Raw genomic sequence first — 27,843 nt, forward strand, 5'->3', positions numbered from 1 at the left:
AGTGGTGGACGCTGGGCCTTTTATTGCTGATCTTGATCACGGTGGGACCTCATTAAGCGCTGCCTCAATAACTGTAAACATGTGGTCAGTTGCTTATGAGATTGTTGTACTTAATGCTGACATCCCTGGAATTAATTGTTCAGCTTTCCTCTGAAGGATGGATAGTGGGCATCATCTGGGTTTTGGCTCCCCAGCTTCTAGAGGTCCTTCCTATCTGGCTGGGCAACTGAAGGTTGGCAAAAAAAAAAAAAAAAAAAAAAAAAACACCACAAAAAAAACCTGAGGCTCAGCCAACTATAATAGATGTTCTACCTGCAATCTTCTCTCTTGAGAGAGCAATTTGAAGGCTTGTTGGGGGCGGCAGCAAGAGTCCTGGACTGGCAGTACCTGGACCCAAGTAGTGAATTCAGTCAGAGCTTCTTCCACTAAAAACAGCTCTGGGGGCAGCCCTGGCCACCCTCCTTAGCTCCTGACCACTTCCTAGGTCTGATCCTCTAGCCTCCCTCCCTGTTCTTCAGCCCCCAACACCCATCTAATCAACTCCATTTTTCTCATATTAACCAGAGACCATTTCTGTTGACTATAATCCAGAAGCCTGGCTTAATCATACGTAAGTTGAGACCCCCACTCATGAACAGAATTGACTTACGTTATTTTTGTCCTCATGTAACTCAAATAAGTACACCATAAAACTAGGTATAAACTCCTTAGAAGCTTGTAGCTTTAAGTAACTATAAAACACAAACACATTTGCAAGCTAAACCCAAGCAGGGCCACAAAATCAGCAATGCTGAAATTAACAGCATTAACTTAATATGGCATATATTCATGAAACTACATAGCTATTAGTAATGTGAATATGGAACTGATGGATATGGGTCCATGTGTTTGTTTGTTTATTTTTAACTACCATAGGCCACTTCATGACTTAACTTTTCTACTTCTTTTCTCCATTAAAACCATAGTGGATATTCTATTTATACAGCTTGTCTTTGCAAGGGCACATCATTCACAAATAAAAACTACTGACCTTTTTTGTCTTTGGGCGTGGACAATTAAATTCTTCTACTTGGCTCCAATCTCATGGGAAACACAAATGCATAGGAAGGGTCTGAAATCAGCCAGCAGTGTCATCCATGATAGATCCTCCCTTCCCTTACTGGTGGGCGGAGTATGACTGGGGCCTCCTCCTCCTCCTCCTCCTCCTCCTCCTCCTCCTCTTCCTCTAATCCTGGTTTTTCAACCCTCCTTCGTAATGAATCTCACTCATTATTGCGGAATAAACTTCCTCTTTTAACATGCCTTAGTCTCCGATTCCCATTTCCTGCGCCTGGAACCTTACAATCCAGAGTATCCAATGTTTGCTTAAAGGAATTTTTAAAAGATTAACATTAGTAATATCCAATTTTTAAAATTCTCATAGAAATCTTATAAATTGCTAAAAAATACATTTGTACACCCCGGTTTCAGAAATCATGACATGAGCTTTGGAGTTGAAAAAAAGAATCCTGGTTTTGAATCCTAACCCCACCCTTTAATAGTCGGGATCTTGAGGAAGTTTCTTTATCTCCTGTTTTTTTGACCTGTAAATTGGAATAATAATACCCATCTTTTAGGACAGTTGTATCAAACAAGATGATAGTGTCGCCATTTAATAAATGGTACTAAATATTGTTGCTGACGTCCTAATTGATGTTCAGATTGGTTAACATGTGTCCCAGTTCATATAACCAGCTGGTCACAGACACAAAACCGGACCCAGATGCTCACCACACCTAGTCCTTTGCCTTTAATCCTATCTCTGCTGAGCTGTGCGATGCCTCTGGGGGTAGCTGCCTACCTTTTAGCGCTGTGCTTACAGGAAGCTGCTGTTTTTGAGAGATTTATACTCTGCAAAAGATCACTCAGTCCCCAGGCTGATTCCTTCCAAAAAGAAAAAGAAAAAAGATCACATTATTCCCCTACTTGAAAACTCTTATTCCTTATTCCTGTGGTTCTCCAAATAGGGTCCCCTGATCAGCAAGGATTTGTTACAAAGGCACAAGCAAATTCTCAGGGCCCATTCCAGATATCCTCAATCAGAAACTCTAGCAGAGGAGGGAGAGGGAGGGGCACAGCCTCCATTTTAACAAGCCCCATATGCAAAAGTTTGAGAACTACTGCTTCATAGGACCAAGTCCAAACTCCCGAGCACAGCATTCAAGGCTCTTCCTGTTCTGGGCCAAGCCCACTTTTCTAGACTCTTCTCCGGACACTCCTGAAAATATCTTACGTTCCAAACAACTCCATCCGACTATTCTGTCTTAAACACGACAGGCCTTTAACACTTCGGTACATATAGTGCAGTTCCCTCCACTAGGCATTTCTTCAGAAGGTTTCTTTCTCTGTGAGCCTTCTCTGATTTGTGGCTCTGCAGCCTTTATGTCATACTTCTATTACACTCACAGGTAGTTGCTCACTAGCTGCGTACTTACCTTTCGCTCTGGATTACAACACCTGTGTGTTTGAGATTGCTAGTTACCAACCGTTATCCATTCTCTCCTTGCCCCAACAAGAGAATCCCAATTCTCCAGCTCCTTGGCAGACAGGAATGGTCAAAGACATGCAAAGGGAAGCTGATGAATGCACCTTCCTGGGGAGTAGGGGAGTTTGCTGATCCAGCTGGCAGGTCCCCGCTGCTCTCCCTTCCTTCTTCTTCTTCCATCTGAGTTGCAGTGTGCCCACCTTGCCACCACGAGGTAAGCTTGAGGATGGAGACATGGGCTAAGGATGAAGGAACAAAAAGATAGGAGGAGCCTGGGATATTGGTGACGTTGTAAGGCCATTGCACCAACTCTGGACTTTGTCCCCAGTCTTTGGGTTACATCACATGTGTCAAACACAAGGCCCGCGGGCCAAATCCGTCCCGCCAGGCCTTGCAATGTGGCCCGCACCGTGCTGTCATCACTGCACTCCGCTGCGTTTCCATCACAATGACAGTTTATGACTGTTCAGTAAACCATTCGATCCGCGATTTAGGCTGGATTTTAGATTTTGGCCCCTTCTCTGATTGAGTTCGACACCCCTAGGTTACATGATACCCCAATAGATCCCATTCTTATTAGAACTACTGCTGTTTCTCCAAAGTCAGGACTGTCTCAGTCTATAGTACCAGAATCTACAGTACCTGGCATGGTGCCTGACCCATAGCAGATGCTTAATAAATGCATGTGGAAGAAATGAAAGACCAAATCCTCATTATTTCTGCTGAAGGAATCAGAGCTCATGTATTGGCCCTAAAATTGCCTTCCTGGAAACTCTGGGAAACTACATCAGGTTGTTTAAAAAAAAAAAAAAAAAAAAAAAAAAAAACCCAAAACAGATCTTTTAAATTGTATTTTAAATTAAAATGTCACAGTCGTAACTTAAACCAGGATAATATTATCCTACCACTGGACAGAAAACCGGTGCTAAATGAAGACATGTGTCACTCCTGCTTAAAATTCCTCTATAGTTCCCCACAGCTCTTAAAATCCCAAATTTTTTAGTGTTTTCTGGCTTTCCACTGGTTTTTTTTTTTATAGTGATGATTGTAGATTCACACATCATTGAAATAAATAATAAGGAAAGATCCCATATACCTATTGCCCAGTTTCCTCCAATGCTAACATCTTACAAAACTATAGTACAATATCAGAAATAGGATATTAACATTGCCACAATCCACCCATCTTATTCAGAGCTCCCAGTTTTATTTGTACTCACTTGTGTGTGTGTGTGTGTGTGTGTGTGTGTGTGTGTTTTGTTCATAACATCTCATTGTGTATGCAGGTCCACGTATCTGCATCCACAGTCAAGATGCAGAAGATGATGGCTGTCTTTATAACCATACTCACCTCCTTCCCACTGTGCCCTCTCCCCATCCCTGACCCTTGGCAAGGACCAATTCGTTTTCCACTTCTAAAATTTTATCATTTCAAAATGTTATACAAATGGAATAACATAGTATGCAATCTTTGGGGACTGGCTTATTTCACTTGGCAAAATTCCCTGGGGATCCATCCAAGTCATTGTGTGTATCAATAATCTATTCCTTTTATTGCTGAGTAATACTCCATGGTATGGATGGACCATTTGCCTGTTGAAGGACATCTGGACTATTTCCGGTTTGGGGCTATAAACATTCTTATACAAGTTTTTGTGTAAACATTCCCCCTGCTTTTTGCATCCTTTCTATTATCGGGGTGTGCCTTCCCTCCTGAGTCCTGCCTACTGAAGAGAGAGGCCAGAAAAACTCATTTTCCCAACTTGAACTGGGGAGCTCATTTTGATCTATCATACATAACTACGTAATATTCTGCTCAGAAGTGAGCTGTGTGAGGAAGCAGGCTCTCCAAAGAATCCATTTTAAGACAAGAATGAGAGAGGGGAAAAAAAGAGAGAGAGAAAAAAAAAAAGAAAATCACCCAGCTTTGGTGGGGGGCAGCCAAATGGAGGTTTGGGTGTCTGTCACTGCAGCTAGTGAGCTCTAGGGACCATATCAGCAGGGAGGTGGCAATGGATCTTTGCTGAAAGTCCTATGGGATGGTTTGGGCATTGTTTCTGTACCATGGCTTCCAAACCCCACTCTCTGGTCCTCTTGGAAATGTGAAGTACCTCATATTCTTTTACAAATGTATTTTCTGCTAAAATAAGCTTGAGTGGATTCTGTTGTTTGCAACTTAGAACTCTAAGCAATCTCCCTCTCCAGCATCATTTCTAGCCTATTCCTTATACTTAATGCTTCAGGTCTCCAAAATGACTCAGGTTCCAAAATATGGTAGACGAGCATCCTGTGCTTCCCTTTTATGGCAATCATCATAAAGAGAACACTGCCTATTTATTGACCTCTCTATCTCCCTCTCGGAACTGTAAACCCAATATCCCCAGTCACATTTCTACTGTCCTTAGTATATGCTAAATTAATATTCAAATAATTGCTTGTCTTTATCTTTGATCAGAACAATGAGTTGCCACATTGTTCTTTGATAAGTACAATTAGTTGTGGTAACAACATGAGTTGGCACTTCTCATCCACAAAAATGACTAAAGCAATATCAAGTGTTGGCAAACACATGAAGCAATCAGAACTCTTATAACAGAAACTGTTAGGCACTTTTCAAAAACATTTTTTTTTAAATTATATATAGATTTCAGAGAGGAAGGGAAAGGGAGAGATAGAAACATCAATGATGAGAGAGAATCATTGGTTGGCTGCCTCCTGCACACCCCACCCTGGGGATTGAGCCCACAATCCAGGCATGTGCCCTTGACTGGAATTGAATCTACGACTCTTTAGTCCGCAGGCCAGTGCCCTGCCCACTGAGCCAAACCAGCTAGGGCCTGTTAGGCACTTTTTATAAACATATAAAAATTTAAACATATACTTATTATGTGACTCTGCAATTTTACAGCTAGATACATACCCAACAGAAATGAAATATTTCAAAAACATTTGTAAACAAATGTCAGAACAGCTTTATTTATAATAATAAAAAACTATAAACAAAGTAAGTGTCCATCAACAGATAGATAAATTGTGGTGTAGTCATACAATAAAATACTACTGAATACTACTCGCCAATAAAAGGAATGAACTGATACATGCAATGACATGGATAAATCTCAAAAATATTATGCTGAAAAAAACAACAACCCAGATATAATAGACTACATACTATATGACTTCATCTATAGGAAATTCTAGAAAAAAATAAGTCCAATCTTTGGTGCTAGAAATAAGTTCAGTGGTTACCTGAGATGGTACTTTGAAGGTATTGACTACAAAGAGGCATAAGGGAGCTTTCTAGAGTGGTGGAAATAGCTTAGTCTTGATTGGTGGTTACATAGCTGTATACATTTGTCAAAAGTCCTTGAGCTGTACACTTTAAATAGACCTAAATTAGACTTCAATAAAATTTAAAAATGCAGCCAAAACCGGTTTGGCTCAGTGGATAGAGTGTAGGCCTGCGGACTGAAAGGTCCCGGGTTCGATTCTGGTCAAGGGCATGTACCTTGGTTGCGGGCACATCCCCTGGAGGGGGTGTGCAAGAGGCGGCTGGTCGATGTTTCTCTCTCATCGACATTTCTAACTCTCTATCCCTCTCTCTTCCTCTCTGTAAAAAATCAATAAAAAATATAATTTAAAAAAATTAAAAAATGCATCTACTCAGTATTCACATTTCAAACACTAGAATCCCACTCTTCAGCCTCAAAGAAATTAGAATGTCTCATGATAATGTTATTTATGTGTTTTGTACTTTTACATGCAGCAACAAAGTGATAAGAGAAAGAAAGAAACAGAAAATGACATTTTTGCAAGCTTTCTCTCCTGTGGGAGCTATCACATGGGTCATCTAAACGGTGTGATAGATGATGGAGAGTGTGAGACTTGAGCTCGTGGCAGTCATTTTGCTACCGCATGAGAGCCTGCAGGGTGTGCTGCTCGGCATGGCCATATCGGTATTATTGTTTGACCCTCAGCACCTGAGGAAGCAGATTTCATTGCATTCATGTTTACAGCTGAGCAAAGATTTCTTAAACACATTTCTTGTCACACAGTCAGTAAATGGTGGAACTAGGGCTTAAACCTAAATCTGTCTCCAAAATCTTTTGACCACAAACCTGGAAACTGGAATCCTATGTTTCTATAAATATAGGATCTGGGTCCCAGCCACCAAAGCCCGTTTCCTTTGTTTTACAATGATTAGGGTCTTCCCAGGAGAGTCCCTGAATTCTGTGCAACTCTGACCGACATAGATAAGATATAGACAAGTCTATCCATTGTCATTACACTTCACCAGAATCTGCTGGCCACTGTGGACGGCAAACTGCGGCTCGGGAGGCACATGCGGCTCTTTGGCCCCTGGAGTGTGGCTCTTCCACAGAATACCACGGCCTGGGCCAGTCTATTTTGAAGAAGTGGCATTAGAAAAGTTTAAGTTTAAAACATTGGGCTCTCGCCGGGACCGGTTTGGCTCGATGGATAGAGCATCGGCTTGGGGACTGAAGGGACCCGGGTTCGATTCCGGTCAAGGGCATGTACCTTGGTTGCGGGCATATCCCCAGTAGGGGGTGTGCAAGAGGCAACTGATCAATGACTCTCTCTCATCGATGTTTCTAACTATCTCTCTCCCTTCCTCTCTGTACAAAATCAATAAAATATATTTAAAAAAATAATAATAAAACATTGGGCTCTCAAAAGAAATTTCAATCGTTGTACTGTTGATATTTGGCTCTGTTGACTAATGAGCTTGCCGACCACTGTGCTAGCAGATTTCTCCTGTTTCAGCAATTTCTTTCTTTTTATTTACAGTTGTGTTCAATGCAAATCAATTCCATCACAGAGAAGTTACCATGAATCAAAGTGTCCTGTCCCCTCAACTGTGCTTTTCTGGCCCTACCACCAGTGAACTTGCTTAACTGTAAGACTGCCCCAGATGAACCTGGGAAAGACTGAATTCACAACCTCCCCAGCCCACCCTCCTTCCTGGCCCTGGCAGATGCCTAAACTGAGATAACAAAAGGAAGCCCTGAGAATGGGATTCAGAAACAGAAAGAGATGAGACTCGGCATAATAACACCTAGGAGATATGCAGAGGGCCACCATCACTGTTTTGTGAAAAGTCTGGAAATTGTGCATGCCTCTCCCATAAGAATAATAGTTCCGAGCCACTGCTCTCTCCCAATGGATCCAAGAAGAAACTAGGAAGAGTGGGCTCTTGGGAGGGGAAAGGAAGGGAAAAGGACTAATGGGATTGAGGAGCTGGGGGGGCAAGAAAGAACAGAAAAGTGAAATGGAGAGGTTTTGTTTCCCAGGAACTGTGAGAGGACAGCACGGTGGTCAGAGGACACGTCTCACTTACTCAGGAGGGTGGGTGGTCAGATGAGAATGGCTGTGAGTACTCTCAGCACTCTGGTACTGTCAGGTGAGAACATTCACCTGGAACTGGAGAGAAGGGTCTATTCATGTGACCCTGTGACTGATGTGCACTTGATGGCCAACCTAAGGCTGCTTGTGATGTACCCCTCGCCTCACTGTTAAGGGGTCACTGTGCTGCAAAAGACTCTCCACCCACACACCTCTCCCACCTTCTCTCTCACCTTGTCTGGAATGGACTGTTGCCCTCCTGTAAGTGTCTCCTCATCTATGATTCTCCAATACTGCCTGCAATAATTCCACCCCATAAAACAGTGGGTGGAATTCTCTCCTGCCATTCTCCTGGCTACTTACTGTCTATTCATCTTTATGACAAGCATTAGATGTTTAAATATTACATAATAGGGAGAAAAGCCATTTTGGGTATCACACAGTCCTGGATTAAAACTCCAGCTTTAGCCGAAACCGGTTTGGCCCAGTGGATCGAGTGTCAGTCTGCGGACTGAAGGGTCCCAGGTTCGATTCCAGTCAAGGGCATGCACCTTGGTTGCAGGCACATCCCCGGTGGGGGGTGTGCTGGAGGCAGCTGATCGATGTTTCTCTCTCATTGATGTTTCTAACTCTCTATCCCTCTCTCTTCCTTTCTGTGAAACATCAATAAAATATTAAATAAAATTTTAAAATAAAAATTAAAAAATAAAACTCCAGCTTTACTGTGATACCTTCGCAACCACTTAGTCTCTCTTATTATCAGTAAAGTGGACTTATTTAAAGTGTCTGGCACATAGACACCCAATAAATGTTAGCTCGCTTTCTTATTCTTGAGATACTCAATAAGTGTTGTTCTAATTCTACAGTCATTGAGCAGCCACTGTGGGATGCTTCTAACAGTATCTGTTAGCATTGCCTTTTCCTTCTTCCTAGACCTCTTCTCACTGGTTAACTTGACTGCAGTTCTCATTTATTATGTATTGGGCGTGATGCATTTTCCATGCAGAGTAACAGGCAGAAGCTATCACTTACTGGGTGGCTCCTCTGTGCCTGGCTTTCACTAGGTGCTTTCCATGTAGTGTAGTCTCTTGGTTAATAGTCACTATTATTCTTGGGGGTCAGTGGCATTAATCACTCTCCTATATATGCCCAAATCAAGATTTTGAGAAGTAAAATAACTTTCCTGAAGTAACAGTAGTTGATAGAGCCAAGATAAAAATCTGGTCTCCCCGATGTCAAAGCCCATGTCTTTTCAAATAGACCACATTTCCTTTCAGAAAAATACATGTGATAGTAGTAGTTAACACTTAGTGGTTACCTATTTACCTATTTGCCGGGAACTATTATAACTCTGTACATGTATTAGTTGACCTCTGCCAACATCCTATGAAGTAGTTACTATTGTTAATTGCTATTTTACAGAAAACAATGAAGCATAAAGAGGCTAAATAGCTTGCCCAGATCACTTAAACTGGAATCTGTTTGTGTGTGTGTGTGTGTGTGTGTGTGTGTGTATTGGGAAATGGTAGTTATCAATCTATCTCCTTTCTTCAATAAGCATAAGATCCATGATCAAAAGAGAAAGAGAATACGCAGGAAAGTTTTAGAACCTTGATGTGCTAGAGCAGGGATGGCCTACAGGCCACGTGAGGCACATAAAATCATTTGGTCTGGCCCTGCCAAGGAATTAGGGGTGAGTTAATTAAATGTTTGACCAAATATAGCAAGCTAATTTTTAAGCTGATAATTTTGTATGGCCACAAATGATGATATAAATACCCAAATGGCTCCTGGCAGGAATAAGGTTCCACACCCCTGCTGTTACGTTGAAATTAAAGTGAGGGGAGATTCTGAGTATATTCAGGGCTTGGAAACCAGCAAGTGCTATTCTCCTGGAACTCTGGGGTTGCAGTGGAGGCCATCCCCTCAGAAGGGCAGGCTAGATCCCCAGGGTCACAGGGAGGCAAAGGAACCGGCACACTGAAGTGTGTCACCCATCCCTGGAGACCTATAGAATCAAAGATGATTAGCAGCCCAGACAGCAAGGACAGACGCTTCCAACCAGCACGCAGAGCCAACAGCTTGCGCAATCCCTCGGGAGTGTGTGACCATGATGTCACCTTGTTTATTCCCTGTATGGGAAATCAGGCCCCACTGGGGCTTGATTAACTGCCGGCCGCAGACAGCAAAATGACAATGCTTTTTAACTTATTCTTCAGAACATCAGGAGCTCCCCGTCTAAAAGTCACGCCGAAGTAAATCACAGGGATGTTTAATCTTTGCTCTGATTCTGCAATTTAGAAGCAATTCTGTGCCACTTCCCTTCAATCACTGGGCATGTCACCTCGTTAGTGCAGTGTGGAAATCATTCATGCAGACAGTGTGCACCAGTATTCATTAAGTCTCTTATATGTGTATTCACTGAATAGGTGCTCAGGATATGTTGGTGAATAAGAATGATGTGGCCTGCCCTCGTCAGGTAGCTCAGTTGGTTAAAGCATCGTCTTGATATGCCAAGATTTTGGGTTTGATCCCTGGTCAGGGCACATGCAAGAAGCAATCAATGAATGCATAAATAAGTGGAATGACAAAGTTGATGTCTCTCTCTTTCTCTCTCTCTAAAACCAATAAAAAAAACTAAAAAACAAAAACAAAAAAAACCTTTAAAAGAATAATATGGTCCCAGTGAGTTAGAAACTGAATCTAGTTGGAAAAGGGAACATTTAAGAAACAGAGACTGGCCAGTGTGGCTCAGGGGTTGTGCATCAACCCATGAACCAAGAAGTCACTGGTGTGATTCCCAGTCAGGGCACATGCCCAGGTTGCAGGCCCAATCCCCAGTAAGGCTGTTGCAGGGAACTGTGCAGGAGGAAGCCAATGGATGTTTCTCTCTCATTGATGTTTCTGTCTCTCTGTCCCTCTCCCTCCCTCTCTTTCTAAAACCAATACAAACATTTTCTTTTTAAAGAAACAATTAGAGTTCTATTAGGAGTTTGTAAAGGAGGGGTACGGAGAGCCATGGAAGCCTACAACAGGGGTCCCAACTCAGTCTCAAGAGGGCAGAGGATGCGTCTCTGCAGAAATGATGTGAGGGTCTTCAGGGCTTTTTGTTTTTTAAGGGCAATAGGAACAAACATTCAAGGATTTTTTTGAGCAGGGAGTGGAATGAACAGACTCTCCTAGCTGCAGCATAGGGAATGGATGGAAGGAAGGCAAAAGGAGAAATGGGCAGACCGGGTGAGAGGCTACCATAGTTGTGGAGATAAGAAATACAGGTGTCTTGGACTAGGATTGAGGTGGTGGGGATGAGGACAAGTAAATGGGTTTGAGAAACATTTAAGATCAAGAATTAACAAGATTTGGTAAGATTAAAGGAAGTAATGATGGAAAAAAGCAATTGCAGCTCATCTTTCTCACTGAAAAATATTTGGCAAGGGATTCACCTGCATATGCTCAATATCACTTACTTCCCTTCTGCAGTGGTTAGGTAAAAGGAGTGATTGCCCATTTAGGAGCTCAGAGGTTGATCAATGGGGCGTTCATTCTTTTGGAACACACTTATTAGGCATCTTTCATGTGCCAAACACTGTCCTAGGCACTGGGAATACAAACATAAATGTGGCACAGTCTCTATTTTGGAGAGGAAAGAGCAATGGAATGGGCAGACATGGGTTCAAATTCCCGTATCACTACCTCCTGGGAAAATCTGATTGAACGACTTTAAACTTTGGAGCCTCCGTTTTCTTATTGCATCATGGGAATAAAAACACCTGAATGCCAGAATTGGTATGTAGATTAATGAGAAACTGTCTGGAAAAACAAGTGCAGTGTGTCATTCAAGAAACATTAATTTCTCCCACCTCACCCCAGCTCCTCCACCTTCCAGGTTTAAGCATCTAGACAAATTTTTTTATTTATTTTTTATTTTTTATAAATCAGGTTGAAGAAAGCATTCCTCAGCAGGAAAAACCACAGTACGATGAGGGATCTAATAACAATATTTCCAGAACATACAAATGTAGTCATTCTGGATGGGCAAGTTGCTGCTCTCTCTGAAAGTTTTTCAATTTAAGGAAATAGTATACCTTCAAACAAAAAGCTTGCTTTTGTCCCTCTAATGCAAGCAATTACCCACTCCTGGATGCCAGACTACTGCCATTTCTGGCATTAACCCAGCAGCTATTGAGTATACATTGCAAGACATGCTAAAGACTTCCTGGTTACTCCCATAATCCTAAAAGCAACTCAACGTTTCTCCTGAGTTCAATCACCAACTGAGTTAGTAGCTTTCTTTCCTTTCCTTTTTTAACACAATGATTTTACTTTTTCATTTCCAGTGTTTGCTTCTTTTTTGTATTTATTTATTTTTATTGCTTCCCATTTTTTACTATTTTTCCAGTTTCGTTGAGAAATAATTGACATGCCACTTTCATTTTCAAATGTCGTCCCCTTTTATAAAAAATAGATGCTATTTCTCCCTTTATCCTTAAGAGGACTGTGAACATAATTATCTTAAAGTTTGATTGTTTTATTATATCCATTTTACCAGGAATGAATTTATCTCTTGATTGCTGATTTTGTTTGGCTCTCTGTTTTTGCATTGATTTTTGCTGATAGGCTTTGGGATTCCGGTTTGCACATTCATTTCGAGGGCACATTTCCCATTTTGATCTCCCTAGTCTCTCTGCTGCATTGCTTTCTTCCCTGTCCAGCAGTTTCTGGTTGCCTCCATCCACTCCCTCAGGCTCCTAATTCAGAATTAAGTATGATATTGGTGACTTAAGTACCTATCCTGTATTGGGCTCTCCACCCATATAGAAGAAATGCAAATTTAGGCACCAAGTCACTGAAAAGGCTTGTCCAGGTCTTGGCTTCTCCATCTCCCAGGGAACATCTACACTAATCAAAGAGAAAGATGCAAATTGACTGTACCTCCATGACACCCAGGAGGGAATATGCAAATTAGAGCCAATCAGGAGGGAATATGCAAACTAGAAGGGCATAATGGCTCCAGGTGTGGAGTGGCTGGGCGGGGCAGTACCCCTGCTATGAGAGAGAGGGCAGGGGGCGAAGAGATTTATAGGAGAGGCACTCCAGCCACAGCGAAGATTAAGAAGGCAGACTCTAGCAGGAGTGAAGGCCTGGGTCTCGGGTGCCGGAAGCCAGGGGAAGGAAGGGCTTATTGCATGAATCTTCACGCAACAGACCTCTAGTACATTTTTAAGCCGTAAGTCTAAATAGCTGACAGTTTCAGGTTTCTCGGCCTCCTTTCATAAGTAGAAGGTATATGAGTGCGTGAACGTGTATGTTCTTGTGCATGTGTGAACAAAGAGAACACACTTCCCCAGCCCCTGATTTCCAGCAGAGGGCCTAAGTGTGGCCTTTATAGTGCCCTTGCCATTCCTGTTACTACACAAAAGCCCAATTCGTGGCCACCTCTGCCTGTCTCTCCACCTAGAGCCCAGTAGCCTATTTATCACTTATGTATGTGTTTCATGTCTTCTCCACAGATATATATATATATATATATATATATATATATATATATACTGTAGCTATGGTTTTCTCTCCCTCTTTTAATACTTTATCTATAATTTTATATATTTGGAGCAGGGAAAACCTCAAAGCATGACTTTATGACACCATCTTGACCAGAAGCCTCCCTGATCCTCTGCACTTGTTAGATGGCATTATAAGTGTTTACACCACTGACTTGCACGCTTGCCCACAGTCATCGTTCAAGTTGTAGAGGCAGGATTTTAACCTTAGTCAACTGACTCTTATTTGGAATCCTGAGGAATGCAGCCCTGTTTACTGCCCCATCACTAGTGCCTTGCACAAAAATTGGGTGCTCAGTTCATGTTTTTTGAGTGTCTTAACCTTAGATTCCCATTGCTGTCTTCTAGATGCATCATAATCCCTCTTCTCCCCTCCCACCAAGCTAACTCAGCGGCCCTCTCTTTAGAATTGTAAGATCAGTGAACACCCAATTCTTACCTATCCTGTGCTCATGATAAATATCACAATCAGTCAGAGAACTCTCCTTTAACGCCTTGACCTGCTGCATCACCCTCCTTACCCAGCACTCCAAGCACTCATTACTAATTGAGGAGCATTTGCCCTCCCAGCATAGACACAAATTTCTCTTTTACCACATAAAGGCCCTAAAGCTCTCAGAAGACAAAACACGAAGGCATGAATACGTTAGTGGTCTCCTTCTATTGTCCTGGAATTTTTACTTCCTACTCTAACTTTGGCCTAAAATATGAAAAGTAAACACAGATATAATATTGTACAATTCTGGGATCCTGGGTTGTTTGCAAATAGCCCACAACTGAGAACATTATCTATAATTTCCTATAATGTTACCTCCTATTTGAATAAACTTTACTTCTCTGACTTAATTTCACAATCAAACAGTGAGGTAGGCTTTATTACTTATTTCTTGCAGATGAGGAAACTCACAGAGAGGTTAAGTGACTTGGCTAACATCACACAAAGGGTAAGTTGCAGAACCTGTACCAAAACCCAGATCCTTTTTTTTTTTTTTTTAATTAAAAATTGTATTGCCCTAGCCAGTTTGGCTAGTGGATAGAGTGTTGGCCTGTAGACTAAAGGGTCCTGGGTTCGATTCTGGTCAAGGTCATGTACCTCGGTTGCAGGCTCCTCCATGGCCTAGGCCCTGGTTGAGATGAATGCTGGAGGCAACCAATCTATGTAATTCTCTCACATCAATATTTCTGTCTTTCCCTCTGAAAATCAATGGAAAAATATCCTCAGGTGAGGATTTTTAAAATTTTGTTGTTAATTTGTTAATTTGAGAGAGAGGGAGGGAGGAAGGGAGGGATGGAGACATCTAATTGTTGTTCCATTTATTTAGCTTTTATTGTTGGTTGTTGTTTTTGTTGTTCCACTTATTTATGCACTCACTGGTTGCTTCTTGTATGTTCCCTCACTGGGGACTGACCCCACAAACTTGGTGTATCAGGACGATGCTCCAATCAACTGAGCTATCTAATCAGGGCCATATGTTTTTATTTCTAATCTTTATATTGCCTAGTATATCAGCACTATATCTACTGTTTCACTGTTTTTCTAAAACAATACTTTTCAAGTATCAGTCACATGAAGATGACCTTCATAGTAATTTTTGTTCCACTATTATCTTTGCATAGTAGGATAAAACAGTCACAGCGTCACTGTTTTTTATTTACTACAGATCCCTATTTTGTGTGTGTGTGTTGCTATTGCTGTTGTGTTTTTGTCTTTACGTTGTATAGGTTCAGCACTGTGCGTGCCTGAGGACTGGGACTGTTTGGCATCCTCGGTGCTCAGTGAAGTGCCTGCAGAGCTGTTTCAAAGTTATCCCCAAGGTTACACAACCTTAATGCTCAGGTGTGTGCTGAGTTTCCAAAGATATAATCTTACTTTTTAAAAATAAAGGTGACTGAGGAAATGGATAACCAAACTTAAGTTGTATATAAGCCTCTTCGTATCTAAGACACCACAAATCACACACATTTTTAAAGAACAGTTTTTTGGTGTGTTTTTTTCTTTTTTAGCATAGGTATCCTGAGTTTTAGCAAGGGAAATACAGTTGTTGTAAGATCACGATTAGTATGAAATGCTTCGTGACTCAGCCAACCACTAGCTGACCTCAGGATGCAAACCTTAGCTGGCCTTGTCCCTACTGGGGTTTTTCCACAGTGTTTTTATAGCTTTCATTTCAAATAATATTAGCTTGAGCCGCCAATGTAACCAGGCCTTTGTTCTCTGATTGTTCCTCTAGCAGAACTGACAATAGGAGTCTTTTCTCTGGTTCTGGTTAAGTACAAATCCATTATCAAGTGGACCCAGGAACCTAGTGGGCTCAAGGCTTTTACCACCAACCCCAGTCCCCTACAAACATACGTTAAGGACAGCGGTATAAATCACCATCCCTGGTATTATCGTCATCATCATAACTACCACTTATTGAGTCCTTACTATCAGGGCAGGTATTCTACTGAGCCTTTTACATGAATTAGCTGTTCATGTAATTCTACCCTTCACAATAACTCTATGGAGAAGCTTCCACAATTTTCTTTCTGCAGATAGTGAAATTGAGACTCAAAGAAGGTAAGAAATGTATACACGTGCAGTTATAATAAATAATAGAGATCCCATGTCACTTTTACCCGGTTTGGCCCAGGGGAAACATCTTGCAAAACTATATTACGATTTCCCAACCAGGATATTGAATTGGTAGAATTCACAGATTTTGTTGTTAATCCTCACCGGAGGATATTTTTCCCCATTGATTTTTTTAGAGAGAGAGAGAGGGAGAGAGTATGTGTGTGTGGAGGGGGGGGGGGAGTTGGGAAGGAGAGACAGAGAGGGAGAAACATCCATTGGTTGCCTCCCGCATATGAGCTTGCAACCAAGTATATTCCCTTGACTGGAATCAAGCCTGGGACCCTTCAGTTCACAGGCTGACACTCTATCCACTGAGCAAAACTGGCTAGGGTGAACTCACAGGTTTTAGCTCTTATTCAATGTGGCATACTTTCTTTTAAAACACTTATAATCAACATACCATAGACTTAACCCATTTAAAGTATGCAGCTCAATTATTTTATTTTAAATATATTTTATTGATTTTTTACAGAGAGGAAGGAAGAGGGAGAGTTTGAAACATTGATGAGAGAGAAACACCAATCAGCTGCCTCCTGCACACCCCCTACTGGGGATGTGTCCACAACCAAGCTACATGCCCTTGACCTGAATGGATCCTGGAACCCTTGAGTCCTCAGGCTGATGCTCTATTCACTTAGCCAGGCCGGTTAGGGCAGTTCAATTATTTTAGCATATTCACAGTTTTACAACCACTGCCACTACCTAATTCCAGAACATTTCATTATCCTTAAAAGAAACTCCCTACCCATTAGCAGTTACTGCTCATTTCTTTCCCCACCCCGCCCCCACTAAAAGTAGACCACTACTCCTCTACTTTCTCTCTCTATAATTCGCCTATTCTGTACATTTTATATAAATGTAATCATACCTATGTGGCCTTTTAGGACTGGCTTCTTTCCTGGAGCATAATGTTTTTAAAGTTCATCCATTTTGTAGCACGAATCAGAATTACATTCTTTTTTTAAAGGCTGAATAATATTTCATTGTGTGGATTATATCACATTTTATTTATCCATTTACCAGTCAATGGACATTTGTTTCTACTGTTTTGCTATTATGAATACTGTTGCTATGAATATAGCTATATATGTTTTTGTGTGAGCATTATGTTTTCATTTCTCTTGGGTACTCAGGAGTGGAATTGCTGGGTCATAGGATAACTCTGTGGGACTATTAAACTGTTTTCTACAGCATCTGCACCATGTGCTATTCCTGCCAGCAATGTAAGAGTGTTCCAATTACTCCACATCCTCACCGACACATGTTATCTGTCTTTTTTATTAAGGTCACTCCAGTGGGTGTGAAGTGGTAACTCATCATGGTTTTCATTTGCATTGCTCTAATGGCTAATGATGTTGAGTATCTCTTCATGTGCTTATTGGCCATTTGTATGTCTTCTTTGGAGGGAGGGAGGTTATTTTTAAAAGTTCTGCTGAAACCGGTTTGGCTCAGGGGTAGAGCGTCGGTCTGTGGACTGAAAGGTCCCGGGTTCAATTCTGGTTAAGGGCATGTACCTGAGTTGCGGGTATATCCCCAGTGGGGGGTGTGCAGGAGGCAGCTGGCCGATGTTTCTCTCTCATCGACGTTTCTAGCTCTCTATATCTCTCCCTTCCTCTCTGTAAAAAAAATCAATAAAAAAATATATTAAAAAAAAAGTTCTGAATGTACTTGATGATAAAGTACATTTATCAATGTGACAATGTGTTTACTATATTTTGATACTAGAATAAAAACAATATGTATGCTATCTAGTTACACACTCACTCATTAGACATCTTCTGAGTACCTAGGATATTTCAGCTACCAGAAGCACAGAGAGAAAAAACAAGACAGTCAATCGTGAGAGGTGGTACAGATAAGGTTCCAGGCATTTTTATAAAAATCTGTTTCAGCTGAAATTGGTTTGGCTCAGTGAATACAGCGTCGGCCTGCGAACTCAAGGGTCTCGGGTTCGATTACGGTCAAGGACATGTACCTTGGTTGTGGGCACATCCCCAGTGGGGGGTGTGCAGGACGCAGCTGATCAATGTTTCTCTCTCATCGATGTTTCTAACTTTCTATCCCTCTCCCTTCCTCTCTATAAAAAAAATCAATAAGATATATTTTTTAAAAATCTGTTTCAGACTTCACTTATCATCCAGATGATTCATCCACATTTTTGGCAGGGGCAGCAAGGCAGTGAGACAAGGTCCTTGATCTCTAGTAGCTCACTCTCTAGTGGGGAATACAAACACATAAACACATCATTGCAATCCCATATGGTCGATACAACAGCAGTTGTTTGTCTACAGAGCTGTGGGAGCACAGAGGAAGGAGGAATGAACTCTCCTGGGCATCGAGGAAGGGTTCACAGGAGAGGTGACCTTTACGTTTGGTGTTATAGAACGGTTAGACGTTTGGCAGAGGAAGAAAACAGAAAGGCATTTAGGCATCAGGCACAGCCTGAGCTGACATGGAGGGTGCAAAGTAAGGATGGAAGGGAGTGTGGGGCAGGCTGTGCAGAGCCACATTAAGGAGCTTCTATTCACAGTGTGGAATTTTTTTTTTTTTTTAAGCCTTACCCAAGGATATTTTTCCCATTGATTTTTAGAGAGTGGAAAGGACAGGGAGAGACAGAGAGAAACACCAATGTGAGAGGCACACATCACTTGGTTGCCTCATGCATGTGCCCTGACCAGGGCCGGGAGCCTGCCACCAAGGAATGTGCCCTTTGACAGAAGCGAACCACTTCAGCCTGCAGGCCGACACTCTATCCTCTGAGCCAAACCGGCTAGGGCTACAATGTGGATTTTGATATATATTTTTTAAAGCAGAAAAATAGTGAGATTGGATCTGAGATTTAGGAGATTACTTTGGGGGCAACCAGGTAGATGCATTAAGAGGTTGGCAAATTCTATGAAGGGCCAACCTGTAAATATTTTTGGCCTTGCTAAAATAGGATCTTCCTCACAACTTCTCGGCTCTGCTGCTAGACTAGTGGTCTGAAAGCAGATCAGACAATACTTAAATGGATAAGCCTGGATGTGTCCTAACACAGCTTTATTTACAAAACCAGGCAGAGTGGACTTGTCGGAAAGACCATGGTTTACGGACTCCTAGGTTAGAACAAAGGAAGAATGAAAGTAAAAAGACTGGACTATCCAGAAGTTCTCTCAAAACAGAGGGCAAGGGAATTGAGACTTTTAACTGAGGCAGAAGGTATCTTTAGACTTCAAGAAGAGTCAGGTCCTCAACACGGGCTGGGCTGGAAAGTGGAACTGTGCTTCCCACCACCGGCCCGTGTTTCCTACGAGGTGAGCCGGAACTCCCTCTCCACCCCAAAGCACATCACTCATTCAGGCCTCTTGCAGAACGCGGAGGTGTGGAGCCTAAACCAGTGACTGTCCTGCCAAGGAACCCACAACCAAGGCAAGGAGAAGCCTAGATAACGAGACAGAAAGATCATCTGGCTTGAGTTAGGAAGGCTTGACTGCGTTGATTTAAGTAAAGAATTTGCTCAGGTCACTGCCTAGGATCAAGAGGTGGGAGGCGCAGGGGGGCCTGAACTAGACCCAGGACTGGAAAGTGAGGAGCAGGTGCCTGATCGGCCTCCCTCCGGCTCCATGGACTCCCTGCAGGCGCTGCACACTGGCTTGCTACTTTCCTTGTGCAACCGGCTCATCAGTCAACGTGGGGTGGAGACACGGAGGAGGTTTATGAGTACCCTTATAAAAATAGGAGAGCTTTCCAAAAGCCTTTTAAAAGGCTCTGCCTGCTGACGGAAACTGCCAAACTTCTTTGCTCTTGGCTAGGATTAGGTCAACTCACGTAACACTGGTTAGCCCAGACTCTTCCGCTGCTCTGATTGGCTGCTGGTGACATAATATCAGCCCCCGAAGGTGATTGGCGGGCCAGCTGCCAGGCCCCTGAGCTGCAGGAAAGTGGAGGACGTGAACAGAATAGCGCATGCTCAGTATGGGAAAAGCCCGGGAGACAACCAATCAACATCTTTTAAAGCTTTGGGTCCTCGTTTAAACAAAAACGAGGCCTTAAAGCTTGTGAAATCTCTGTACCTTCCCTGAGGTGCACCCGAGTTCCTTTGTGTTGCTTCTGCCTCCCCTAGCCCCAGGTGTGTGCCTCTCTCCCTAGAGACTTGCAGACAGGTGCTGACACGTCTGCCTCCACACCCAGTCTCTCCCCCCCCCCCCCCCCCCCCTCTCTGCCCAAACATGCTCTCTGGAGCCCTGAGGTGGGCAGCTAACTTCCCCACTCTGCAGCCCAGGCCAGGCAGAGCACTCGGGTCCTTCCCTGCTCCAAGTGGCCAGGCTAAGTACCATATTAGCATCTCAAGCTGTGGCCTTGGGCAGCCGCAGGCACGCTCCTAACAGGGCACTGCCACAGCGGGAGAAATACACCGCACAGGAAACAAAAAGGTGCGGGCACAGGTGGGCGGGAAGTGTTTTCTTTAACAGGAACGGTAACTAGGGGTTGGGGACCGGCTCCCCTGGTGAGTCACTGCACATACTCTCCTCTTGGCTGGCAACCAGAGGAGAGGACGTGTGCAGCAGTCGGTGGCCTCATGGGACAACGTGGGGCATTTTAGGGAGGTTCCGGGTGTGCAGGAGAGAACAGCACAGCACAGTGTGCTAGGCAAGCTGCTGTGGGCTGGGATTCCGCTCCTGGCTCTCAGCAAACTTGCTGCGGAGTTTGGGGCTTCCTCTTTGAGTACCCAGTTGCCTCATCCGTTGAATGGGGGAATATAATGCAATCTTATTTAGGCCTATTGCGGCTCAGTTTTCCCCTCCTCATGGAACACTGGTGTCTCAGGAGCTGGTGAAGTGTTCTGATGCCAAGGATATTGCCCCTATCTGTCCTCTAGTAAGCCTCCTACTATGTGCCAGGGCTTTACATACAATAATGCTAATCTTGAGGATAATCCTGCCAAGAAGGTAAGAGGAAGCAGTTTCCAAGAACTATAGTAACTTGACCAATGTCACATAACTAATGTTTGTTTGTTTTTTTAAATTCTCAAACAAAGGGACTCAACAAGATGGCGGCATAGGGCAAACACCCGAATGCAGCCTACCACAACAAGTTTGAATTTAGAACTGAAAAACAGGGGAAATATCACCCTGAGGCACCGGACGGCTGGCTGAGGGGAGGCTCTACCATCTGGGAGGGAGAGAGAAGGCGCGCTGAACCTCAGGAACTGTGAAGGTACAGAAAACTGTGCGCGCAAAAAAGCGGCCACAGAGTTCGCTGCCAGCTTGCTTGCGGAGAGGGCGGGCCGAGTTCGCTACCGGCTTACTCCCTGTGCGCAGAGAGGGCGGACAGCTAATGCGCTCTGGCTTTCTTGTTCAGGAGGAAAACAGAACCACCCTATTGCGCTGATAGACAGCCCCAGATAGGGAGAGGCCAGACTGTCCAGCAGTGGGCAGAGATCTCTCGGAGGTGTGTGAAGCCAGCGGCCATTACTGTGGGACTCAGAAACCAGACCCTCGTAGGGAGGGGCTGAATAAAGCTTGTCTGCACCACCCGAGATTACGCCCCGTCCAAATGGAGCACAGAAGCCCTTCCAGTGGCTAGCTTTCTTGTTCGCTGCCAATAGGACTCTCCTAGGGAGGGGCAGACAGGAATCTAAAGCTTATCTGCGCCTATACCAAAGAGGTGCGCGCGCGCCTGCAACCAATTGTGCCAGATTCAACAAAGCTTGGCTATGCCAACCCGAGACTCCGCCCATCCAAGCAGAATATAGAAACCCTCCTAGCTGAGGCACCTCTGATCCTTATAGCCAATTGGCTTGGAGATCAATGCTTCCCAGTGATACCAACAACAAGCAAGGCTTAACAACAAGACTGCACACACAGCCCACAAAGGGCTACACCAAGACTGTCCACCTCAGGTAACAGGGAGGCTGACTCATTGAAACATATAGGACACCTTAGCACACAAAGCCACCCTACCAACTAAGGGAAGCTGTGAAAATGCCAAGACAAGGAAATAGAGCACAAACAAAAGAAATGGAGGAAAAGAAGAGACTGGATATAGAGTTCAAAACCACACTTATAAGGTTTTTCAAGAATTTCCTAGAAAAGGTCGACAAGACCTATGAGATGAAAAGTGATCAACAAGAACTAATAAGGGATCAACAAGAACTAATAAGGAATCAACAAGAAATAAAGAATATATTGTCTGAAATAAAAAATATTATACAGAGTCCTAAAAACAGAATGGAAGATCGCAAGAATCAAGTCAAAGATTTGGAACATAAAGAGCCAGAAGACACTCCTCCACAGAAGCAAGAAGGCAAGAGAATCCAGAAAGTTGAAGATAATGTAAGAAACTTCTGGGACAACTTCAAGTGAACCAACATCAGAATTATGGGGGTCCCAGAAGATGAGAGAGAGCAAGATATTGAAAACATACTGAAAGAAATAGTGACAGAAAACTTCCCCCACCTGGTGAAGGAATTAGACTTACAAGTCCAGGAAGCACACAGAACTCCAAACAAAAAGAATCCAAAGAAGACCACACCAAGACACATCATAATTAAAATTCCAAGAGCAAAAGACAAAGAGAGAATATTAAAAGCAACAAGAGCAAAGCAGGTAGTTACCTATAAAGGAGCACCCATACGATTGTCAGCTGATTTCTCAACAGAAACCATGCAGGCCAGATGGGAATGGCAAGAAATATTCAAGGTGATGAATAACAAGAACCTACAGCCAAAAATATTCTACCCAGCAAAGCTATCACTCAGAATCGAAGGCCAGATAAAGAGCTTCACTAATAAAAAAAAGCTAAAGGAGTTCATCACCACCAAACCAGAATTATATGAATTGCTGAAGGGGGTTCTTTCGGAAGAGAAAGTAAATAAAGATAAAAACGATGAACAACAAATATGTAACTATCAACAAGTGAATCTAAAAACCAAGGAAATTAAAAAAAAATCTGATGAACAATATTAACTGGTGAATATAATAGAATCAGAGGTATGGTAGGGGAGTGGACTGACGATTCTCAGGGAAGAAGGGGAGGTGGGGGTGTGGGAAGAGACTGAACATAAACTGTGCACCTATGGATGAGGACAATGGGGGTGGGGAAAGGGCAGAGGGTGGGGTGGGAACCTGGTGGAGGAGAGCAATGGAGGGTGGGAAGGGGGGAATGAGGAACATTTGTAATAATATGAACAATAAAGATTCATTTAAAGAAAAAAAATTCTCAAACAAGGATATTTTTACATTGACTTTTTTACTTTTTTTTTTTTTTTTTTTTTTTTTTTTTTTTTTTTAGAGGAAGGAGGGAGGAAGGAGGAGGAGAGAAAGAAACATGAATGTGAGAAAGACACATAGATCGTTTGCCTCCTGCACATGCCCCAACCAATGTAAGGGACGTGCCCTGACCAGGAATCAAACCTGAGACTATTTGGTGTGTGGGCTGACTCTCTGACCACAGAGCAACACCAGCCAGTGCTGCACAGCTAATATTCTTGACTTAAATCCAGGTCTTTCTGACTTCCAAATCTCCCAAATATGATTTTTTTCTTTTTGATTTGCTTTTTTAAAAAGCTAATAACTAATACTTTGTCAATTTTGTTTCCCCCCCAAACATTTTTACTTGATGACTACTATAAAGTATTAGCAGAACATTCAAACCTATTGCAAAAAGATATTGGAAATGAATGTCACGGAGACACTTGGAAGCTGGAACCTGAATAGCTCAACAGTTTGTTTTCTCCATGAGCCAATATGCTTATGGCTGAGATTTTGTCATTTATAACAGTAGCACAATTAATTAAGCAGGAATTTCTAGCCCAACCCGGATGTTGAACCATCCATATATTCTGAGCTAAATCATGGTTCATGTAATGAGCAATAGAAATGCCGGTGTTTCATCATCTTCTGCAAAGGAAGCTGACTTTTGGGTGCTCTGCCACCTAAAACAGGTTTGAGCAGCCTTGGTCTCCCACTCTATGAATGCACACTTTATGCGCAGGAAAACTTCCTGGACAAAACAGAGCAAGGGAAAGTTCTCTCACCACCTTGGAAGCCATAACCCTGGGGGTTGTTTTCTTCTCTTCCCCGGAATCAGAAAACGTTCTTCTCTTTATATGTGCACCTGGAAAGTTTTCCATCACAACACGCTGACAGGCAAGCCCTTGACCCTGCCAACAAAAGCAGTGATTGAGTTCAGTGTGGCTATTAACTAGATGGCCAGGCTAGTGCAAGATCAACTAGCTGTGCCATGGGCAGAGGAGGGAGCCCTTTTCATGAAGCAACCACATGCTGCAGGCCCAGAGGTGGAGCCTGCCATTGTCTGACTCCCAAGACTTCCCCTGGCCTAACTTCTCTCTCTCTGAGGTTGAGGCCATGAATACTTTCCTTATTACTATCTCCAAATGACCTCCCAACATTCCCTGTGGGCTTTGAAGCTCTGCTCACCGTCTTCCTTCCTGTCACATTTCCTATCACTCTCCTGGAGATTGTCCATGCCCACGTGAACAATTCACCCTTCAACTATGTTTTTCAGGATAGCATTACAATTTCCTCAAGGTGGCCAGGACCTGGCTGTTCTGTAGTCACATCTTTACTATGTAAACTATTACAAAATTTAAGAGAGCTGAGAAGTTTTCAAATAAAATCACGCCAATGTGTTAGTGGAAGTAACTCAATTCAGATCTGGATGTCATGATTATTTACTGAAGTAGTGAGAGCTGGATTGGAGCTTTTACTTTTTTATTTAGAGCTAACCTAGCTCTAAAAAGGGGTTGGGAATCTCCAAAAAGGAGTTGAGGTGCTACTAGTGATGTCAGGATTAATATCACTGTAGTTTTACAAATAAGAAAACTGAATATTAGAATAAACATTGTCCCCCAAGATCACATAGTAATTTGCATAATGAACACTTGAACTTGAACCTAAGAGGTATAGTGAGAAGAGCACAGTGCAAAATGAGACAATTAATACCTACCTGGCAGGGTTATTGTAAGGAAAATGACATAACTTACGTTAACGTGTGTAGAAGGGAGGAGCAGAAGGTACTTAAGCAGTGCTATGTTTGCCCTCCTATTTTTAAATTCAGAGCTCTTCTCATTATACCACACAGCCTCTTCCTCACAGAATTCATCAGAAAGGATATTATATGTAAGTTTTACAATGGATACAATACAAGGTGATGAATAGTAGGGTTGGGATTTAAATCCAGGTTTGACTATCCCAGAGGCCACACCTTTCCCATTAAATCACACAGTCACTTTCTGAGTTGATAACTAAGCAATAAGAATAGAAAGAATATGTATATGTTATTTCCCCTAGATATGTTAATACTATGTAAAAATATTATTTAGGAACTGGAAAGTGGGAATGTTTTCCCTCTGTCCTGTAAATTAATAAGGAAGGTGAAATTGAGAAAGGTGTTAGCTACATAATAATAATGATACATATGTAATCATATGAAAAATAACCATTAAGTTCACATATCAACCTGATGGAAACAACCTTCTTAGGTACATGCTTTTAAAATAAATGGATTTTAAATGTATAATCAAGTTAAATGTTTCTAAAATTCTCACTTTTTAAAAAAATATATATTTTATTAGCCGAAACCGGTTTGGCTCAGTGGTGTTGCATCGGTCTGCAGACGGAAGGGTCCTGAGTTCGATTCTGGTCAAGGGCATGTACATTGGTTGTGGGCACATCCCCGGCGGGGAGTGTGCGAGAGGCGGCTGGTCGATGTTTCTCTCTCATCGACGTTTCAAGCTCTCTGTCTCTCTCCCTTCCTCTCTGTAAAAATATCAATAAAATATATATATTTTAAAAAATATATATATATATATACACATGCCCTTGACCAGAATCGAACCTAGGACCTTTCAATCCACAGGCTGATGCTCTATCCACTGAGCCAAACTGGTTTTGGCAAATTCTCACTCATTTTTTTGGGAAAAATATCTGCATTTTTGTCTTGAATAAAAATTTATTAAAAACATATGTTTGTTGTTCTAGTTAAATAAAATCATCAACAACGTTACTAGCATAAAAAAAGACACATAGATCCAGGGAACAAAATAGAGAGGCCATAAATAAAACTAGGCGTACATGGTCAATTAATTTACAACACAGGGCTCAAGAATATTCAATAGGTAAAGGAGAGGCTCTTCAATAAATGGTGCTGGGAAAACAGCAACATGCAAAAGAATGAGACCCAGATAACAGACAGAGACTTGGCCCAGCTCAGATGGAGACCCAGGTAACAGATGGAGACTTGGCCAACAGCAGCTGCCCTATATCTAAATCCAGCAAAGCACCAGGAATGTTCAGGGCCTACCGTATTTTACGGCGTATAAGACGTTCTAGTAAAAAGCCTGCTCAGATTGGCCAGAGTCAGAGAGGCGGTCTATTAAAAAAAGAACTGGTGTTGCCTCAGAAGTGGTGGGTAGTCTTTTACAGCGAATATAGGCCTAAATTTATGTTTTAACTGTCGTCTTATATGCCGGAAAATACGGTATTCAAGAATGCAAATAATCCTTTCCACTAATATTTACAGAGTAAACTAAGATTATTGTTAGAGTATTAAATTTGACAGTAAAATAGTAATCAAGTTTTCAGGTTAATTTAAACTGGTTAGTAGAAATAAGTGAACATCCAAGAAAACTGGACAAAAAGCTCTTCCTAAAGTATTAACTAAAATTTCTATTGGTAGTGCATCTCACAGTAAAATTGCTTAACATGAAATGAACCTAAAGCAGTCTTATTTTTATGCAAAAATTTAAAATTTAGCCGAAACCGGTTTGGCTGTGGTGGAGCGTAGGTCTGTGGACTGAAAGGTCCCGGATTCGATTCCGGTCAAGGGCATGTACCTTGGTTGCGGGCACATCCCCAGTAGGGGGTGTGCAAGAGGCAGCTGATCGATGATTCTCTCTCATCGATGTTTCTACCTCTCTATCCCTCTCTCTTCCTCTCTGTAAAAAATCAATAAAATATATTTTTAAAAAATTTTAAATTTAAAGTTATCAATACTGCATTACAAAATTTACAAAAGCATTCATTAAAAAAAAAAAAAGGAGGGATAGTAGGGTAATATCATGTAAGGGAAAATATCCTGTAAGTAAAATACATCTAGAAAATTTTTACTGTAGAAAATTAATTTTCATTTGTAATGCTAACAGCAAACACCCATGAAAATCACACATGGTGTCAAAATAAGCCAAAGAAAAACCATTTGGGCAAAAATAAAAAGAACCCCAAGTCAATTTTATAGAAAAGATTCCTTTATTAACTTTTGGTCAAGAATATGTTTGTATATTTTCAGAAAACTACTCCAAGACCATGGGGGTTCCTGCAACAGAGAGGAGTTGTCAGGTCTGCTCCAACCACGAAGACAAGAGGACAAACAGCCCAGAGAGGGAAGACGCTAACGACGCCTGGCCACCCTGGCAGTCAGCAGCTGTGCGTTGCTGCAGATTGCCCAGGACCAAACCAGAGAGGGCTGGACCTGCATTGCTACCATCTGTCCATCATCCAGATATCATTGCTGGCATATACATATATATATATATATGTATGTATGTGTATATATATATATATATATATATATATATATATATATATATATGTATATATATATATGGAACTATTTGACATTGAAACCTGGTCTTAGAACTGTTGGACACTAAAATTGGGACTCAAACATTTTTTGTTATTATATGTTTATTTCTAGTCTGCAGTTGCAAGATTTTTCAAAGAAAAGAAATGGGGGGAAAATAGTTATAAAGAACCATTGAACAAGCTGTCAAACTATAG

General features: G+C 42.1%; 1 protein-coding gene across 1 annotated transcript in view; it reads right to left on the minus strand.

The window, feature by feature from the left end:
- Positions 1 to 6,209: 6,209 nt before the first annotated feature.
- Positions 6,210 to 27,843, minus strand: part of TAMM41 (TAM41 mitochondrial translocator assembly and maintenance homolog) — a 70,334-nt gene continuing 48,700 nt past the window's right edge. The window contains exon 8 of the mRNA XM_045579188.1: positions 6,210 to 6,504. Coding sequence (XP_045435144.1) covers positions 6,425 to 6,504 — 80 coding nt within the window. The 3' untranslated portion in view covers positions 6,210 to 6,424. The remainder of the gene's footprint in view (positions 6,505 to 27,843) is intronic.

The sequence above is a fragment of the Pipistrellus kuhlii genome, unplaced genomic scaffold, assembly GCF_014108245.1.
Source record: "Pipistrellus kuhlii isolate mPipKuh1 unplaced genomic scaffold, mPipKuh1.p scaffold_m20_p_11, whole genome shotgun sequence".
Taxonomy (NCBI): domain Eukaryota; kingdom Metazoa; phylum Chordata; class Mammalia; order Chiroptera; family Vespertilionidae; genus Pipistrellus; species Pipistrellus kuhlii.